This window comes from Cyprinodon tularosa, unplaced genomic scaffold, assembly GCF_016077235.1.
Source record: "Cyprinodon tularosa strain WSP-4 unplaced genomic scaffold, ASM1607723v1 ctg5, whole genome shotgun sequence".
Taxonomy (NCBI): Eukaryota; Metazoa; Chordata; class Actinopteri; order Cyprinodontiformes; family Cyprinodontidae; genus Cyprinodon; species Cyprinodon tularosa.
In genome coordinates this window covers 1381481-1402232 of record NW_024039229.1, presented here as the reverse complement: position 1 = coordinate 1402232, position 20752 = coordinate 1381481, and the positions used below count along the sequence as shown (strand labels likewise).

At 36.6% G+C, this 20752-nt stretch overlaps 5 gene segments (V, D, J or C); 4 read left to right on the top strand and 1 right to left on the bottom strand.

The window, feature by feature from the left end:
- Positions 1–2568: 2568 nt before the first annotated feature.
- On the top strand, positions 2569–3076 carry LOC119794998. The segment is given in 2 exon segments: positions 2569–2620; positions 2769–3076. Coding segments are annotated over 2 exon segments (360 nt in total).
- A 3622-nt stretch (positions 3077–6698) lies between these two features.
- LOC119795082 lies at positions 6699–7218 on the top strand. The segment is given in 2 exon segments: positions 6699–6789; positions 6896–7218. Coding segments are annotated over 2 exon segments (414 nt in total).
- Positions 7219–9051: 1833 nt separating this feature from the next.
- Positions 9052–9532, top strand: LOC119795081. The segment is given in 2 exon segments: positions 9052–9103; positions 9210–9532. Coding segments are annotated over 2 exon segments (375 nt in total).
- Positions 9533–11063: 1531 nt separating this feature from the next.
- LOC119795080 lies at positions 11064–12988 on the top strand. The segment is given in 3 exon segments: positions 11064–11115; positions 11222–11549; positions 12769–12988. Coding segments are annotated over 3 exon segments (600 nt in total).
- Positions 12989–14635: 1647 nt separating this feature from the next.
- Positions 14636–16226, bottom strand: LOC119795079. The segment is given in 3 exon segments: positions 14636–14964; positions 15817–15940; positions 16170–16226. Coding segments are annotated over 3 exon segments (510 nt in total).
- Between the last annotated feature and the right edge of the window lie 4526 nt (positions 16227–20752).

The following is a 20752-nucleotide window of genomic DNA, read 5'->3' as shown; positions in this document are numbered from 1 at the left end:
GTCCTCAGTGCCAGATTATCTCATACCAACCCGGTAAAGTTAATCCAGTATAATCTAAGTTATCTTTCTGCCCGCCTGTTAACTGACCTGTTCTGCGCCCTGATACCGAGCCTGCCTGATACCATCCTGACTCTGTCTGCCTGCCTGGATATCCTCTCAGTTCCACCTCTGGAACTCTGGATCGCTGAATCTGTCCGACCCGGACTGCCTGTACTCCTCTCTGGATCACCAAGCACCTCTGTTTCTTACACAGAATGTCTCTATTAAAACTATTCAATAAAATGCTTCGACTACAAGATTTCTGCTTAAAAGGTAACTAAATCAAAACAGCATTTATGTTGAAGCATTCGATATTGGAAAAACAAATTATTTATATTGAAAGTTAAAAACAAACTCATAGAACACAGAAGAACATTTTTTCGATTATAAGCTGTATATATATATATATATATATATATATATATATATATATAGTTTTATCAGTCCTAAGTTTTATCCCTCCACTTTTTTCCGTATTCTTTTCATTTTTCAGTTGCTGTTACATTTTCTTCAGGATTCTCCCTGCAGTTTTAGAAATTAAATCACTGATATGCAAAATGATCTGGAGTAATAGGATACTAACAGAACAATCATTATAGCTGGTTGTACTGGTTTAAGAAAAAAAACTGTTGACATTTTCAGAATAATTCAGTGGGGCTACAGAAACTCTTTGTAAACACCAATCATGTTAGAGGCCATGGATGAAAAATCTAATGAGACAACAGTAATTTCCTATGCAAAGATGTTCCTGCCAGATGTCTTTTTGCTCCAACAGTTACTTCTTTATTGTTTCACTTTCATTTGAGGATCTACTCATGCATATCAGCTCCATCTTCATCATGTCACCTAATCTTTCATCCAGAACTTATAGGAAAACGTAAAAAAAAAAAAAAAATTCTCACAACACTGTGACTTAGAAATGACTTTTCTCTCATACATTTCTTTTTACAAATAATATTAAAACACAGGCTTGAAATTAAAATGCTCAGTAAATTGACACAAAAGGTGATCTGTCATTAATGTTTCCATTTCTCATCCCAGTTCAGGTTTTAGTTTACTGATTTATTTAGACAAAATGTTATTTTTTATTGATAATGGACATAGAGACATTCAGATAAATTAATTATAAAGGACATACCTTGACTTTTTTTGTATTCAAATTAATTGTGGCAAATTTCCTTTTTGGCCTTTTTAATCTTAAATTTAATTTTTAAATTTTCTGGTAGTGAAGCAGGAATAGCTCTTTGTCTGGATGTGTTTCAAAATGTAGTTTAAAATTCCATAATGAATACAGATTAAAAATCATAAAATTTTCTTTAAGTGGAATGTTTAATAAATTAGAATATTGTCAAAGAATGCATTCATTTTATAGACCCAGTTCACAAAAACACAAACCTTCTTTATACAGTCATGGAACTAGATCAGCATCTCTTTTTAAAATCCATTGCATTTTTCAGGTAAAATGCATTTAGAAAATGAGATTAAATAAATCAAGATAAGTCTAAAACAAACTGTATCAATGACTACAATGTACAATGTACAATAATGTACAAATGTACAATAACTACATATAGACTGGTTTTTTTCAAGCCTTTCTTTTGATTAGTTTTTGATGAATGATATTTTTATGACACACATGATTTCATAAAACATTTAAAATCAATAAAAAATAAACTAATATTTGCATACAAATATGCAGGCATAATATGTTTTATACCTACTTAAAATACTGAAAATTTTAAAATATTTCTGTTACAAGAACAAATGGCTTCTTTCAAAAATGAATTACTGACTTATTGTCAGTGTATCAACTGCAAAAAAAAAAAAAAGACAAGGTCCACGACCTTAAAAAGGAATCTTTTTGAAAAGATGAGTTAAAATCCAGAACAAAATAAATGTTTGGCTTCAACCAATACACCTTTTAGGGACAGTAATATAATAAAATTTGTTAGACATGGAAGTGGTTTTCAGTGCAGTTTCAAGGTTCTGAACATTTTGGTTTAGAAGTGTCTGCTTGTTCAAGGTCTGATAATTCAACATGAATACTATATTAGAGTATTATGTATTTAAAGAAACTAAATATATTATTTCTATCTAAAGTGGACTGGGGAACATTGCACTGACACAAACATATCAGTAAATCCACCAAATACTTACAGAGAATGAAAAAAACAAAACATTCTAATAAAAACTTGATGAGGTGCTGTGCTGCTTGCTGAAATAAACATCTTATTAACTATTAGCTCCTATTATTGACATGACTGACTTTTAAAAAATTTTGTTTTTTAATCAATATAACTTATATGATTAACATAAGATAAATATGAAAAAGTCAATAATGTGACACTTTTGCCACTATTTTTAAATGAATGATGATAAACTAAACATTTTGAACAGTAGAGTTGACTTCCATGTGACTGACTGTGTGTTTGCATAGGTGTCCTGCCTCTCTGCTTTCAGCTGTTAAGAGGTCAGTGTTGATCAGAGGCTGTCCAGGTCTTTCAGAGACACTGAACCTCCAGCAGCACGATGATGATGTTACTGACTCTACTGCTGACCATCCTGGAGCTCCTGGTTCAGGGTTAGAATCAGTTTTGTACGCCTTCTGTATGATTTATAACCAGATCCTCCATAAGGATGTTTTGCTGTAATGGAGAAGGAACATGTGGATTCTGACCTTTAACTGTTTTTTTTTTATATCTAATTTTTGTCTCATTCATCTCTCTCAGGTTCCTCAGCAGATATCACCCTCGCTCAAACTCCAAGAGCTCAGGCTGTTGTTCCAGGACAGACAGTCTCCATCAAATGTAAAGCAAGTTCAGGTGTTACCAATGATGTACAGTGGTACCTTCAAAAACCTGGAGAAGCTCCCAAGCTCCTAATTTATAATGCTAACTCGCGTTGGTCTGGAGTTTCTGATCGCTTTAGTGGTAGTTATTCTGGAACTGATTTCACTTTGACCATCAGCAGAGTTCAAGCTGAAGATGCAGGAGTTTTTTACTGTCAGCAGGATTATAGCACACCGTTCACACAGTGATACAACGTCGTACAAAAACCTCCCTCAGCTGCAGAGGAACTGATCCACAGCTGCACTGAGGCAGAAGTTTTAGCCATAAAGAAGCTCTTGAAACTTGATGTAGACACAAATGTTATATTTAAATCATATTGTTATTAACAAAAGCACACAGATTGTAAGTAAAAATTTTATGTAAAGTTCTGACCACACATTTTTCGCAAACATAACTTAACAGTTCAAGATCTAACAACTAATATATTTAGATTATTGTTAACTGCATCTCATTACAATGTAAATATATCAGTTGTTAGCAAACGTAATTTAACAGTTAAAGATCTAGCAAACGATATGTTTACATTATAATGAGATGCAGTTTGTGGTTCTTAAACAACCAGTGTTGTTTTTAATTGCTTTGATAATAAAGCAGCTTCAAAAAAAAAAGATTAAACGAAGGCCAATTTTTCAAATGGATAGCAGAAAGTATGGAGAACAAACGTTGATATGTTAGAAAATTATTACAGGAATAGATAACCAATATATAAACGTGTAATAGGATAAACAACCCCTCTCCCTTAGACACTTCGTAGCCGTACTGCTCTAAAGGCCTGAATGAACAAAAGTAAACGCTCATAAACCAATATATTTAAAAAGGGAAATAAAAGGAGATTGATTTTTCACATTACCAAACACCATTACAGATGACATCACCAAGGCAAATTAGATAGATGCAAAATGCAGGATAAGTAAATATTGTTGTTTTTCCTCTAAAGATAACTTGTATCTGCTTCTATCAGTCTTATGTGCATATATGATATTTATTTAGTGCTGATGGAAGTCTTTTCATTGTTTTTTAGGCAAATGATTAATTCTATCCTGCCAAAATCTTAAATTAAATGTAAAAAAACACACTAAATAGTTTTGTTACAATATACTGTAAAATTTTACCTTCTCAATTTATTCTAAGATATGGCCACATCATTTCCAAATCTCAGTGGAATAGCTCTAAATTTCAACTGGTCAGTAATGTAATACAATTTAAACTTAGGAAATGTTCTGACATGTAGCAGCAGCTTAATACAGTATACACATAAAATTCTGTCATCAGGGAAAATTAGGCTTTATGATCTGTAGGCTCAAAATGAGCCCAAAATGAGCACCTTGATATGTGCTTGAGAATGGATTTGTCTCCATTCAAACCCAGGTTTAAAGCCTTGCAGGGCAGCCTAAAGCCCACTGCTCTTATTAAGCCAGAAAAAAGAAAAAAAGAAAGAAAAAAAAGTGAGTCAGGAAATTGTCTATATATCAAACTAAACAGTTGTTTAGTTTGAGATATAGATTAGATCGCTCCCATTAGATTTTAAAATGGAAAAATTTTATTTTTTTTCATATTTTTTTATTTAAAAATTCAATGTATAACATGGATACATAAACACCTCATTTTATTGCAGTGTTAAATTCTGTTTAAAGTAACCGATCATTAAGAATGTCTCCGGACCTTTACTGGTTGATAATTTTCTTTATACGGACCCCAATGATTTTTAATTGGAAACCCCTGGTTTAATGTTTATAAATGTTTATTTCACGTCATGTGCACCATCCAATGTAGATCATTGGCTCCATCCCCATCTATTGAAAACTATTGTAATTGGATGAGTCACATAACACAAACACTCATTGGTTGGCTAAATTGAAATCATCAGAAGCAAGCAGGTGTTCTTCGAACTACGAACGTGAATTGTCTATGCCATGCTACAATGAAGGTTTCAAAAAAAGATGTTGAAATGTCTGAAAGTTCGGACACAGGGGAGAGCGTATCGGGAGATGGAGACGGAGACCAACAAGACCTCCCTCATCCTTGGCCCTATCTCAAAGAATTTTTCGAAATAGTCAAAAAATTGAGCTTTCAATTCATATAGTGGCATCTGGCTGTTTTTAAAAAGGTTATGTTATACTTTTCTACTTTAAGTAGTTTTTGGAGCACATACTTTTTCACTTTTACTTGAGTAAAGAGGTCAAGTTGATACTTCAACTTTTACCAGAGTGTTTTCAAACTGCAGTATCTATACTTCTACCTAAGTAACAAATGTGTACTTTTGACACCACTGGATTTAGGGGACCAACAGGGAGTGAAAAGTTGTAAACATCTGTCTGAACTGTCAGTTAAAGCCCCTGTCACACCTTGACGAATTAGACGTCAAGGTGTCCCTGATGTACAGGACGAAAAATCTGGAAAAAACGCTGGCATATGTTGGAGGAGTTATGGGTACGTTTTGTAAAAGTTATGAGCACGCTTAAGCAAGCTGAAACCCACTGGCACACGTCGACATACAGCAAGTACGTTGGTGTATGTCAGCGTACACCATACATGCAGCATAAGTTACAGGTAAGTTATCTGCTTGTTGACATGCCTTAAGTGTAAGTTATTCATAGGTCGTGGTGTCTAGCTTATCCAAAATCTATGAGTAGCTTGTGCATATCTTAATTGGGAAGTGAAGGACATAATTAATCCACCCATCCACCGTCTCCTGCTTAGTCCTTGTCAGGGTTAAGATGGAGCCAGCAGTCTATGGCAGCCCCGGGGCTGTGGAAAGGTTTCCCCTCCAGCATCCACTTGACCCCGACTCTAAGCTGTTGTAAACCCTCCCTTAAAATCCATCTGTTTGCATAGCCTTTTTTTTTTATTAAACCATTTCTGATATGTATTTTCAGTTTCTCTGTTGTTGAAATTATAGTTTATTAAACCTGGTTTGTATTGTATGTATTGTATTGTATTGTTAATTGTGAAGCATTTTGGGCAGCAGTTTTGGTTTTGTAAATGTGCTATAGAAATAAAGTTGACCTTGACCGATGGGAAAGAGGCGGGGTACACCCTGGACAGGTCACCAGTCTGTTCGATAACTGTCGCAGAGCAACACAGAGACAAACAAACATGCATACAATTTAGAGAATCCATTAACCTAAGAGTCATGTGTTCTCTACTATCAGAGGAAGGTGGAATCAAACCTGGAACCTTCTTGCTGAAAGGCAACAGTGCTTCTGATTTCACCATTGTGCAGTCCAGACACATTACATTGATAAAGAAAAATAAAAATAAAAAAACATGTCATGGAGTATGCCCTGATTTGTCTATTAGCTTTTTCAAGCAGTGGCATCATTTAATTACACATAAGCTTCACTTTTAGTACGACACCTGTGATCTAAAAACAGCTTCCATCAACAATTAAAGTTGACTCCAAATATAGAGATCATGGTTAAAGACAGCCCTCAATCCAGAAAGCATTTTGCTTCTTTTTTCTGTATAATTTCAGATATTACAAAATAATGCAATTTAATCTACAATCATAATAATGATATGGTAATAATAATAATAATAGGGTGTTATTGTGAGCAGTTGTTCTACATCAGCATTTTTGGTTGTTATATATAGTTGCTGGCCCCCATGGTCTATAAATGGGGCTGGGGGGCACCACAGTGTTCTCAGGGTACCTAGATGTCTAACACTTCCCCTGCCAAAGTCTATCATCAATGAGTCAGTCAGAGTATTTCCATAGAGCCACTTTGCATCAGCAGCTCCATGCTCCAGTAATCTGGGAGAGTTTATAGTCCTGAGAGCTGAACACTGGATGACTGACAGCTGTCCTTCATGACAACAGAAGACACAGAAATCCTCCTCATCCAAAACATGACTTTGATCTGCGTCCTCATCTGGACTCTCCTCTGCAGCTGCTTCACAGGTAAAGTCCAGAGAATCAAACTCCTCTCCTCTATGAACATCCGTTCCTCTGTAATGAAGCCGACAAACCATGAAGCTGCTTTATGTTTTTGTCTCTGTGTCCTCAGAATCCAGAGGTCAGGTCACAGTGATTCAGCCTTTAGCAGTGAGAGCTGATCTGGGAGGATCTGTTGCCATCAGCTGTCGAACCAGTCAGAATGTCCATGGCTCTAACCATTTAGCCTGGTACCAACAGAAAGATGGAGGAACTCCCAAGCTGCTCTTTTATTATGTTGGCAACCGAGTCTCAGGAACTCCAAATCGGTTTAAAGATGGTGGATCAAACTCTGACTTCACTCTGACCATCAGTGGAGTTCAGGCTGAAGATGCTGCAGTTTACTACTGTCAGAGTACTCATCACATCAACAGTCAGTGGGTGTTCACACAGTGAAAAACAGTCGTACAAAAACCTTCCTCAATCAGGCAGAACTGAAACTCCAGCTTAATAAAAAAAAGACTCCATGGCAGAGCACTACACACAGAGTAACAAAATACACACAAAAAAAAAAAAAAAAAATTGTGTGTGTATTTAAACAAAAACGGCACTGGGAACTGATCAAAACAGGGTTTATAAGGAGGTGGAGACAGGTGGAACCAGTGAGAGTTAATGGCAGGCAGGGTGCAGTTGAGCAGGTGTCCCAAGTTCAGGATTAGTTGAGCACCAGTGCCGAGATCGTCACAATTGCAATGTGTTCCTTTACACCAGAGTTCACAGATTACCAGACCGCAGTCCAGATCCAGACCCACCCTCTGGCTAATCCGGACCCATCCTGATTTAAAACATTTATAAATTACCACATGTTGTCCAACAACAGAGTCTAACTTCGCTTACGCCGCTTTTCCTGCTAATATGGTAAAGGCCTCCCTGAGCGCCCAGGTCCAGGCTACACATGAAACAAATTGCCCAATGAGCTGTGTCAGTCTGGGTCAGTGTGGCGAGATACTTTTAGACACAGCAGCCAGCAGGAGAATACAATGAGAAAAAGAAAGCAGGAAAGTGTGGAGTGCTGGAAGAGCTGGGGTGAACTGAAGTCAGAAAAGTGAAATGGTGTGCTCAAAGATGACCCTGCACATTTTGAGTTTGTTTAGCTCAACCTGCTGCTGTAATGCAGGATTCTCCACCATGAATACAATCAAAAATAAATATCGATCCAGGCTTACGAATGAGCACCTTGATATGTGCTTGAGAATGACTTTGTCCGAGGTCTAACGTTTTGCAGGTCAGCCTAAAGCCTACTGCTCTCAATAAGCCAGAAAAAAGAAGAAAAAATAAGAAACGGCCAGTTCAGGTGTTTTATTTTATTGTTAATTGTGAAGCATTTTGGGCAGCAGTTTTGTTTTTGTAAATGTGCTATAGAAATAAAGTTGACCTTGACCTATGGGAAAGAGGCGGGGTACACCCTGGACAGGTCACCAGTCTGTTCGATAACTGTCGCAGGGCAACACAGAGACACACAAACATGCATACAATTTAGAGAATCCATTAACCTAAGAGTCATGTGTTCTCTACTATCAGAGGAAGGCGGAGTCAAACCCAGAACCTTCTTGCTGCAAGGCAACAGTGCTTCTGATTTCACCATTGTGCAGTGCAGACACATTACATTGATAAAAAAATAATTAAATAAAAAGCATGTCATGGAGTATGCTCTGATTTTTCTTTTAGCTATTCAAGCAGTGGCATCATTTAATTACACATAAGCTTCACTTTTAGTACGACACCTGTGATCTAAAAACACTTTCCATCAACAATTAAAGTTGACTCCAAATATAGAGATCATGGTTAAAGACAGCCCTCAATCCAGAAAGCATTTTGCTTCTTTTTTCTGTATAATTTCAGATATTACAAAATAATGCAATTTAATCTACAATCATAATAATAATAATAATAATAATAATAATAATAATAATAATAATAGGGTGTTACTGTGAGCTGTTGTTCTACATCAGCATTTTTGGCTGTTATATATAGTTGCTGGCCCCCATGGTCTATAAATGGGGCTGGGGGGCACCACAGTGTTCTCAGGGTACCTAGATGTCTAACACTTCCCCTGCCAAAGTCTATCATTAATGAGTCAGTCAGATAATTTCCATAGAGCCACTTTGCTTCAGCAGCTCCATGCTCCAGTAATCTGTGAGAGTTTATAGTCCTGAGAGTTGAACACTGGATGATTGACAGCTGTCCTTCATGACAACAGAAGACACAGAAATCCTCCTCATCAAAAACATGACTTGGAACTGCGTCCTCATCTGGACTCTCCTCTGCTGCTGCTTCACAGGTAAAGTCCAGAAAATCAAACTCCTCTCCTCTATGAATATCTGTTCCTCTGAAATGAAGCAGACAAACCATGAAGCTGCTTTATGTTTTTGTCTCTGTGTCCTCAGAGTCCAGAGGTCAGGTCACTGTGATTCAGCCTGCAGCAGTGAGAGCTGATCTGGGAGGATCTGTTACCATCAGATGTAGAACCAGTCAGAATGTTTATAATGGAAATGAGTTGGCATGGTACAAGCAGAGAGGAGAGCAACGTCCCACAGCTTTGATCAAGCTTGTTAATCAACGACTATCAGGGATTTCAAGTCGTTTTACAGGCAGTGGATCAAACTCTGACTTCACTCTGACCATCAGTGGAGTTCAGACTGAAGATGCTGCAGTTTATTACTGTCAGAGTGTTCATCTGATGAACAGTCAGTGGGGCTTCACACAGTGAAAAACAGTCGTACAAAAACCTCCCTCCCTCAGAGACTGATTTAGTTTAAGGAACCAAAAGAAAAACAGTAACACTTCGGTTAAAAATGAAAGAAATATGCTTAATGCCATTGGTTTAATCACAAAAAATGATAGGAACTATTTATTTATTTTGCATTTATTTAAATATAAGCCACCAGAACAACATAGTTTTTTTACTTTCTTAATCATTAATTCATCATTTAAATATTTAGAAATACATTAAGTAGAAAAAATTCTATTACACTTAAGTTAGACAATGGTGAAGCATAAACTATAAATACTTTTGAATAAAATTCATCCTGAGTCAGGGGATGGCAGTCTCCAAATGCCGCATTGCAACTCTAAATGGGGTTTTATATTTTTTCTTCACTTTAAAAAAACAATGACTGTATGCACCGACTTATATCAAATTCTTGTAGAAACGAAAAACAGCTGAGTTGTAAAGTAAGCAGTGGTCAGAAAAATCTCTAAACTTCAAGTTTTCTTCAGATTGCCTGCAGAACAACAAACACATTGAGAATTATATGGAATTGGTGTTTTCATGAACAATCAGCTGCAAACTAGCCTTACATCACTGGCGTTACATCACTGGCGTTACATCACTTGCCCTAAAACCCAATACTGGCTTCTAGGAGGGTGAAGACATGTTTGCTGGAGAGCTGAATCATGTCTCTCCCTCTGGAAATGTTATGATAAGTCAGAATTAAATAGTTCCAAGGAAACAATGAGGAGGAGATTAAGGTTGTTTAGGCGTTGGTTTTGGCTCCTTGGTTTCTAAGGCACAATACATCACATTTCTACCCACATGCTTTACATTGTCATTTAAGAGACTTTCTCTGGATATTTAAAGTGTGGATTTTACAGTAGTTTGTGCTTAAATGGATAAAAAAACAAGAAATTTTAGAATTTCTGTAGTTTTATTTCTAAAAGTTCTTGTTTAGACTTGTCAATAAATTGTTTATAGATTATTAGGAGGTTATCCTACAAGGTCTGTAAATATAAAAAAATACCGATATTTTGTTTAAGGTGAAAAGCAAATTTAAATAAACAGAAAACGTAAGTTATAATAAGATGAGGCTCAATGGGTCATGTCTTTTTTTTCTTTTTTTGTAGCCTACTTGACTATTTAACAACATTTTCAAAGTTATCCTATCCAGTAAGAGCAAGTTTTGACTTAAGGATAATGTGTCACAAAACAATACATTATTGTCTCCAACAAAGATGCCCTCTTGGCAAAGCCTCTTTAATTAGACCTTTAACCTGTCACTGATACAACATTATACGTCAAATGCATTATCAGAGAAACAGATATAAAGAGGGTTTTTTTTTAAAGCCATTACATAGATGTCAATTTCTATAGGAGTCAGATTATTTCCATAGAGCCACTTTGCATCAGCAGCTCCATGCTCCAGTGCTTTGGGAGAGATTATATTCCTGAGAGTTGAACTCTGGATGATTGACAGCTGTCCTTCATGACAACAGAAGACACAGAAATCCTCCTCATCTAAAACATGACTTTGATCTGCGTCCTCATCTGGACTCTCCTCTGCTGCTGCTTCACAGGTAAAGTCCAGAGAATCAAACTCATCTCCTCTATGAACATCTGTCCCTCTGAAATGAAGCAAACAAACCATGAAGCTGCTTTATGTTTTTGTCTCTGTGTCCTCAGAGTCCAGGGGTCAGGTCACAGTGACTCAGCCTGCAGCAGTGAGAGCTGATCTGGGAGGATCTGTTTCCATCAATTGTAGGACCAGTCATAATTTTATTTATCGTGATTCTTACCATTTTTTGTCCTGGTATCAACAGAAAGATGGTCGAAACCCTAAACGTATCATTTATGCTGCCAGCTATCGAGAATCCTGGACTCCAAGTCGTTTTATAGGCAGTGGATCAAACTCTGACTTCACTCTGACCATCAGTGGAGTTCAGGCTGAAGATGCTGCAGTTTATTTTTGTCAAGGTCAAAACAATATCAACAATCAATGGGTGTTCACACAGTGAAATACTGTTGTACAAAAACCCCCTTGGTCTGACTGAACTGCAACTCTTTTTGATAATACAGGAACCAAAACAACTAGAACTCATAATGACCTTCTTCCTCATACTCTTTTAGTTCATTCACACAAGATAAGGCATGATAGTTTGATGATCGTTTTAGCTTATACTATTAAAAATCTAATAATAACGCATCTTTTACGACAACCAGAGATCAAACTGTATATAACAGCTAAGGCAAAAAAGCATTTACTATGGATTATAATCTTTTTCTAAGATATGAAAATAATTTTTGTAGTTTACTAAAATTAGGTAAATGTCCTATCAGATATTTTTTGATCAATAGTTTTGGAGGTAAAATAATAACAGCTTCCTGTCAGTATATGCTTAAAAATATATCTTAAAATTTGTGAAATAAACACTGAATAAAAATCACCTATAGATGAGTGCTGTTAACTGGATTTATTTTAACTAGTAGTTTGTATTCCAACTTACTGTACAAACATTATCATTTTAGTATTAATAAGTTTATGATTAACTTTTTTTCATCAATTTATTGTTGCATCAATTTCAGTTCAGTCATAGAAGTTAAAGGTTTATGGTTTCCGTTTATGGTGTCTGATATATATATATATATATATATATATATATATATATATATATATATATATATATATATATATATATATATATATATATATATATATATATATATATATATATAAGGTTCTGCGCTTTAGGATGACACATACCACCCCACGAGGGGTGAGAAAACATTTATATATATATATATAGCGGCTGGTTAGCCATCCATACTACCCGGATCTTCAGCAAAGACATCGGTATGTCATTCAGACTAATGAAGTGTGGTCGGATGGTAACTAAGAGAGGGAAGGTAGTCCACACAGAGGGGGTCTCACTCGCAGATGGAACAATTGCAGACATTGAAGACAGCTTCAAGTACCTTGGAATCCCACAGGCAAATGGCAGCCTTGAAGAGGTAAAGAAAGCGGATACGGCCAAATACCTACAATGAGTAAGGCAGGTCCTGAGGTGCCAGCCCAATGGCAAGAATACATCTCAGGCAATAAATAGCAATGCTCTACCACTAATCAGATACCCTGTAGGAATAATAAGCTGGCCAAAGGAGGAGGTACAGGCCACAGATGTTAAAACACGAAAGCTCCTAACCATGCATTGAGGGTACCACCCCAAATCCAGTACCCTGAGACTGTACGCCAGCCGTAAGGAAGGAGGCCGAGGACTAAAGAGCGTAAGAGCCACTATTCAGGATGAAACATCCAAGATCCATAAGTACCTCAAGGACAAGGCTCCAACAGATGACATCCTCACCGAATGTCTCAGACAATGGGGAACAGAAGATGAGGTGCCAGAGACTCCATCATGGGAGGAAAATCCCTACACCGGACATAAAACCTGAACATAGTTGAAGTGGCAGATATCAGGAAATCCTACCTACCTGTCACTAAAAATTCTTCTGTCTGTGTCCTAAATTCTTAGCTCTTGACAAATTATCAGAATAAGCAACACATAGTTAGAGAATCACTTATAAGATCAGTTCCAGTGTTTTTTTATGTTATCTGAATGTATTTTAGAGTACTTTATCACCAGTGGAGAATCAGTGTGAAAATTCTTCCACAGTTTAGCAGCACAAACTTTACCAGTGGTTATCCTAAGGGTAAATACTAAATTCCTAAATTATTAAAACCGAAGGAATTCCATAACATCAATACAATAACAGTAATATTATTAGTTATATCTTTATATTTATGAAATGTAAATGCAATTTATTGTAAGAATTTTAAGGTAGCAAATCAACTTTATAAAACTACAGTAACTATCCAGACATTAATCTATGAATTTCTGCTTTTTAAAATGTTACCTTTAAATAAAATACATATTTTTTTATCTTTTAACAAAACAATTATAATTTATACTAGTATGATTCATTTATTTTAAATAAAAATTACTGAAACTGATAAAATTAAATTGTAAGTTATTTTGAAAACATTTCTTAAAGGTCACATCATGCCCATAATATGCATTGTAAAACATAAGTATTTGATGAAGAACAACGGAGCTCAGAGTTACATTCCAAATTGATTTGAAAACAAAACCCTTCACCATCTACACTTGACACCGTCTATGGTGATGCTCCAACATTGAATGACCAAAGGAACATTTAATTGTTTAGTCCAGGGGTCTTCAACGTTTTCCAGGCCAAGGACCCCCAAACTGATGGTAAGATGGTGCGGGAACCCCCTAATTATATAAATGTTATGAAATTTGTTTTATATCAAACTGGTCCTATAGTCACCCTATTATAGATGGAGTAATGTAATAAAAGTAATTTCTCCCTGGGATTATTAAAATATTTCTGATTCTGATTCCTGGTTGATGGGACAGGTGTTGTAAATGAAACGGTGCCCAGCTTGAAAGAGCTCCTGTGTGTCGCTGAATGTGTGCATTGATGACTGAAAGACATCTTCTGCCTCCATTTATCTGTTTACTTCAGTGTGTTGAATTCATGTTAATGTGTAAAGATCACAGACCTCCTGTTGAAGACCTCCGGTTTAGTCATTAGTCATTAATCATTGTTAGCGGTAATATATTGCACTTTAGTAGGACTAAAACTGTCTGCTATTATTGCAGTTCTCCCAAAGCCACAACACCAGCTTCATCCTGCTTCCACTCACTTCCTTATTCATGTCTACATTACTTACAGAGAGGGTTTGTGAGGAAAAAAAATAACAGGATTATCCTATTGTGTTTATTTACTAATTTCTGTAAGAGGAGTCAGAACTGATCAATGAAATGTGGCTTAAAGTCAAATATTTAAAAATATGTTCTGATCGAATAAAATAATCAGAGCATTTTTCAGATTGTATTTATTTATTATTTTCAATGACAGTTTGCTACAAGATTTTTTATTGAGCTCATGAAATCAAGAAAACTTTAATGTTTCGAAATACAGCCTTTAAAGACCTATTGAAAAAGAAATAGTAGTAAACTTAAAAAGCACAGACAAGGCAGTAGCAAAGAAAATTAAATAACTGAGGAACCACGCTCAGTACTGGGAGCACTGGTCTCTCCTCAGTGTCTCTGTGACTGCAGTCTGGGAGCCCTGGGTGGCCTCACAGGTCACAGAGCCGACCTTCTTCCACTGGTGTGCAGGGAGCCTCAGGGTGCTGCTCCAGCTGTAGAGACCATCATTCTGCTGCACTACTTTGCTCTTGTTCTCCTCCCAGGTGAAGGTGTTAATGCTGCCCTCCACCTTCCAGGACAGACTCCAGTCTGAGGGGAAGCCCTTGTTGGCCAAACACACGAGGGTGGCCTTCCCCTGGTGCAGATCCTCACTGGAGGGGGGCAGCACTGTCACGATGGGACGGGTATTACCTGGGAGACACCAATCTAGTTAGAGAACAGAAACTGCAGAGACTTTAGCTCTGGTGCGAGCCAATAGAATTGAAAAAGAATCCTAGGTAGGTTTCGAAACAGAGAATTAAAACAGCAGAAACTGTGATATTGTAACAGTTGGGGATGATTTCCTATTGAAACGTTTCTGACAGATGTCTTCATGCTCCACTCGTCTCTCACTGACACATTTTTTCACTTCCCTTTCAGAGAATGTCGTCCTCATCGAATAAAATAGCCAAAGAACTTGATTTTACAAAAATTCTAACATTCAAATAACACAATTAAATATTTTAAATCCAAAACTTACAAAGTTTTTTTTTCAATGTTGCCGAAAAATATATATTTTTACAGTATTGATTTAACCATACCCCTCGCGACCCCACTTGGGATTAAGCGTGTAAAGAAAATGGAGGGATGGATGGATGATTTAACCATTAAGTTTTACCAAAAATTAGTTAGACTTTGGAGTATTTTTCACTCTTAATGTTTAACTGTAGATCATGACATGAATGTAAAAAAATACAGATTTGGCTCTGCTCTAGTTCATTTTTATCCATTTAAACAGAGCCAATAAACTGTTTTACAGCAGGTAAAATTTAAACACAAATTAATACATTTAGAAATTAACAAAAACCAGTCTTCATATTCATTTTAGAATAAACATTTCATATAATTTAGACAGATTTTAGTTCTTCTTTTAATTCATTCTAAATTTGTTTGTTTGGTTTCAAAAAAATTACGCAATTTCTTTTCAGTTTCTGAAGAAATAGAAGTCTTTCTAACTCCTATAAAATATTGTAGATGTTGGTTTAATTATTTAGTTTTACTTACTTCCAACCTCCAGTCTGGTTCCTCCACCAAAAGTCCACCACAGTGATACAAACTCATTGAGCCGTCGTACAAAAACCTCTGACTGTAGAAAGACATTGCTCTCTGACTGAACTAAACCTACAAGCTAAAATTATTCAACTAAACAGGGAAAAAAACGATTTCTTTATGGAGTTACTTTAAAATATTTTGTGATCTATTCATTATTTGTGTTCTGTGTCCTCGTGCATTTTTTTTCCCATAAAAGTAAAAGATAAAAGTAAAACTATACTTATTTTTCCTTTAATCTTTCATTCTTAAAAACAATACAGAAAACGAAAAGCATTCTTAAACAAAAATAGTTTAGTTTTACTTACTTCCAACCTCCAGTCTGGTTCCTCCACCAAAAGTCCACCACAGTGATACAAACTCATTAAGCCGTCGTACAAAAACCTCTGACTGTAGAGAGGAACGGCTCACTGACTTTCAAACAAACAAAAACTTAGACTACAGATTTTTAACAGATAAAAATAATGAACTAGCTTTTTCATATGACACACAACTTTCAAATAGGGGGATTTTTTTCAGTTTATTTTATTATTATTTCAGTTGCAGAAGGTAGAAAACTGTAACTTTCATAAAATGTCAACTACAACATAACTAATATGTACTTTTTTATGTCAAATTTTATTTGAAAATCTGAAAACATCCACATGCAGAAACACCGGAGTTGTTTGGTAAAACTCATTAAAACTTATTATTATGATCAACAGGTTTCCATCCATCCATCCATCCATCCATCCATCCATCCATCCATCCATCCATCCATCCATCCATCTTAATTTGGTCGGAGTCTTTCTCCCTCGAGTTTGCAAGTGTATGTCTGGGTTGTCTCTGGTTACTCTGGTTTCCTGCCACACTCCAAATACATGACTGTTAGCTTAATTAGCATCTCTAAATTATTGTGAGGTGTGGGTGTGCGCATGGCTGTGTGTCTGTGTGCCCCCCTGTGATGGGCTGACAACCTGTCCAGGGTATACTTGACCTTTTGCTCATAGACTTCTGCAGATGGGCAACACCACAACCACGACCCTGTAGGATAAGCAGGATAAGAGGAATGGAAAGTTTGTTTTTATTTACATAGAAAATAAACTGAAATACTTTGCCAAAGAGAACACAAAATACATAAACTTTTTAAAATTGACTATATTTTTTTTATAACTTTAACATAGAATTGCTATGCCTGTGTACATTCTCAATCATCCAGGTCATGTGTAAGATTTGTGACCTGGTGGACCTCTGCCTATCAACTACATATTTCAAATACATGGATAACTTTTACCAACAGAAACATGGGTGCACCATGGGCTCAACTGTTTCACACTCGCTGGCAATATCTACATGGAGGGCAGAGAATTTAGCACATACAAAGAAGCACAACCATATCCCTGATTCATGTGGATGAGACACCTGGGTCGAAATCCAAACCCAGAAAGTTGAAGCATTCAGCAATTACATCAACTCAGTGAACAGAAACATCAAGTTCACTAGAGAGGATGCCAAAAATAGACTAATACCTTTAAAATTATGACCAAATTCACCCACTGGAGCATAAAATTTCTGTAATCAGAAGTCTGAGTTACCGGGCTGACAATATTCCCTCAATTACGGAGGAGAAATTAAAAGAAAAAAAAAACATGTTAGAAAATCGCTTGATGCATGAGCTCATCCAAACTGGTCAATAGTTATAAGCATTGTGGAGGATTTTTGAAAAATTTTCAAAAGACCCGCCCACACTTAAAAAAATGCACGTGTGAGAAAAAGCTCGAAACCATTCCTCCTTGTGCACGATCTGTTTAAAAGCTGCTGTTCTCATGCCTCTCATGGAGCTGGGACTTTATAGTGGACTTTATGTCAAAATCAGTTAACTAACCGTTCGGACAGATGATCACTGCTTTTTGCTCCGTTTTTCATGTAACTCCTCCTCCACTGTGCGAAGCCTGCGCCATCTTAGTTATTAGTCGCTGCTGTCAGGTAGCAACAACCCAGGCAACAGCAAGCCCAGCAAATCCTATTATGCTTTGCCAGGAAAGCTCTCCGCTAAAAGCATTCTGGGATATATTTGCCTCTACTGAGGCCTTTCTATTTTTTCTCATACACTTTGTAGACACCTTTTCTCTTACGACCCTCTGTGATTTTCAAAGAGCTGCGGTGAGAAAGGAGAGCTTCAATAATTGTCTGAAACCGTAGCTCACCACACATATACGCCCGAAAGTGTGCTTGCACAGAAACGGATAGCTAACAGTTCAAGCACGTAGGACAGCTTTACGTAAACATATCACCAAAATGATTGACATTTAGGAGGACCACTTATTTAGATGATCCACCCAGAAATAAAAGATCATCCTCTTTATCTTAAAGTTGGCCAAAAAAACCAACAGAAAGAACAAAACTGCATCAAACAAAGAGGAGAGGGATGCAAAAACATTGTAATTCAATGTGTGTCATGAATGTCTGAGAAACTCAAAAACAAAACATACTGGTGAATTTAAAAACTAACAAAACACTTGCATAAAAACTGGTTCATTCTCAAGACAGCAAACCCAAATCTAAGCTGTGTATGAGATCCAGTACATTACAGACTGTATAGCCTCCTATATTATAGAAACAAAGCCACAAATTCATAAAAGCATGGCACAGCATAGGAGAGCAAGCAGCTCTGGGAAAGAATCAGCTGATTACTTGTCCTTCAAAAACAAAGGACACACCTTTGAAGATCAACGTGTTCAGATTTTGGACAGAGGACAGGTGGTTTGAAAGAGGCGTCAGTTGAACTATCTTTATGAAAAGAGAAAGGCCATCACTGAACAGAGGCTGAGGATTGCAGTTACAGCTTCTAAGCATTTGAAATTCAGCCATGAAACTCATTCCCAAGAATTTGCAATTAACTCCTATTATGATTCAAAAGACAAACAAAAGGCTCCAAAAATCCAGACAAAAACACAGTGTTAAAGGAGGGTGGTACTGATTAACATTTTTAGCTTCTCTATGTTAATATTTACTTGACCCTTTACTGATTGTGATGTTCTATTTGGTTCAATTGTGTATTAAGTATTGAAATAGAAATTATAAAGCATGTTTTATACATAAGAAGCAAAAATTGCTTTACATAATCAACAATATTTCAATAACATATCCGATCTGCAGTGCTAGTTTACATTAGAGTCCTGCACGGGTCGAGTTTTACCAACCCGCACCCGCCTGAACCCGTTAGGATGACTACAGAACCCGACCCGTCACCCGCAGATATCTTCAATTCAAATCAGAACCCGACCCGACCCGTTGATATTTAACCCGCAACCCGACCCGTTAACACATCAAGTAATAGGCTATAGTACGCTGCGCTGCAGAACAGCGCCATTAACACTGCAGCAGACGTGTATGCACTGACTGTGGGCTTTTTGGAGGGAAGTCCCCACACTGCCAGCAGGGCTTTAAGCTACAACAAGGGTGACCCCAGACAGTGCCTGATTAATATAACATTTCTGATGTCCATAACAATAGACACGCATAAAAAAAAAATAAAAAATCACCAACTACCCACCCGCACTAAAAAAATCTCCGCCCGACGCCCGACCCGTTTATTTTTATTTATGTATTTTTCACCCGCAAAAGAGCATTTTTGAGGGTGACCCGTTGCAGGACTCTAGTTTACATGACTTTGATTATGTTAAAGGAATGAACTAATGAAACTTGGATAATGCACCTTGTCCAATTTTTCCAGTTTTTATCTCAAGCAAGTTTAAGAAGCTGTGCCTGACTAAATGTGTATCCCATGTGGGTGAACCTTCAATTTTTGTATTTTGATGAGAAAACAGATAGAAAAATTACCAAAGAATATTTGTCAAAATAGGTAGGGAATGCAAACATCTGCATGCTTCACATCCAAGTTGCCAATATCTCCATCCCCTTCTTAGTTTGAGATATAAAGTGTTGAAAATGATGCAGCTTTGCTCACATAATCATACCTGTTCCCTGAAGTAGTTGTGTTGGTTTCATGTCAGTAGGAGAATATTTGTGAAAATAAGCAGGGGTTGCAGTTATCAGCAAGTTCCACTTTCTAAGTTTATGAAATAAGGTATTTGAAAAGATGAAGGCTGGCGTTTACAAAAGCAAGACATGCTATCAATGGAGGAGGGAAATTATTCCACTGACACTCTCAACATTCACAGCAAATGTGCTTTGAGGAGCAAGATGGCGCCAGTGCGGTCAGCTTGCTGTTTGCTGCTCGTGCAATGTTTGGTGTTTTTATTTCTAACTTTTGGATCTAAAACAATTGAGTTCAGTCTCTTTTGTTTTTTCTGCTGAAAATTGGACACGTCAATGCTTGGAATCATTATGACAGAAACACACTGCCTCGTCTTGATGAAAAGGTAAAATAGATAATTAAATGTAGTGTTGATACATTTTGGATTATCAACAATAATAGCACTTTAATAAACAAAGATCAACAGTAAAAATAGACTACAATAAAATATTGTAGTGTAAAAACATCTTATTTACTGGGAAATTTAATCATCAGGTAAAGCATGTTATTTGTATGGCATGCAAGATAGTGTAAATTAGAAACACAAATAATGGTTCTTTCTGCTATTAGTTGCTAATTAGTATTTACTGCAGCGGATTTCGAGCACCTTGGTTCAGAATTTTGCTAAAAGTCCACACGTGTAATAAATACTCGTTTGAGCAGTTCTATTTCAAACACACGCATGTTCTTCTGTACATGGCATCATCCAAATATACGGGACCTAACTGTACCTCTCAGCAACAAGACAAGACCTTGTCTTAAGTATTGTTTTACTCCTACATGTAGGATGTCATCTTATCACCTTTTAAAACATTTTAAGTCTCATTTAAAGAAATTGGCTGTATAAATTATTAAAAAGTAAAAGGTAAAAAT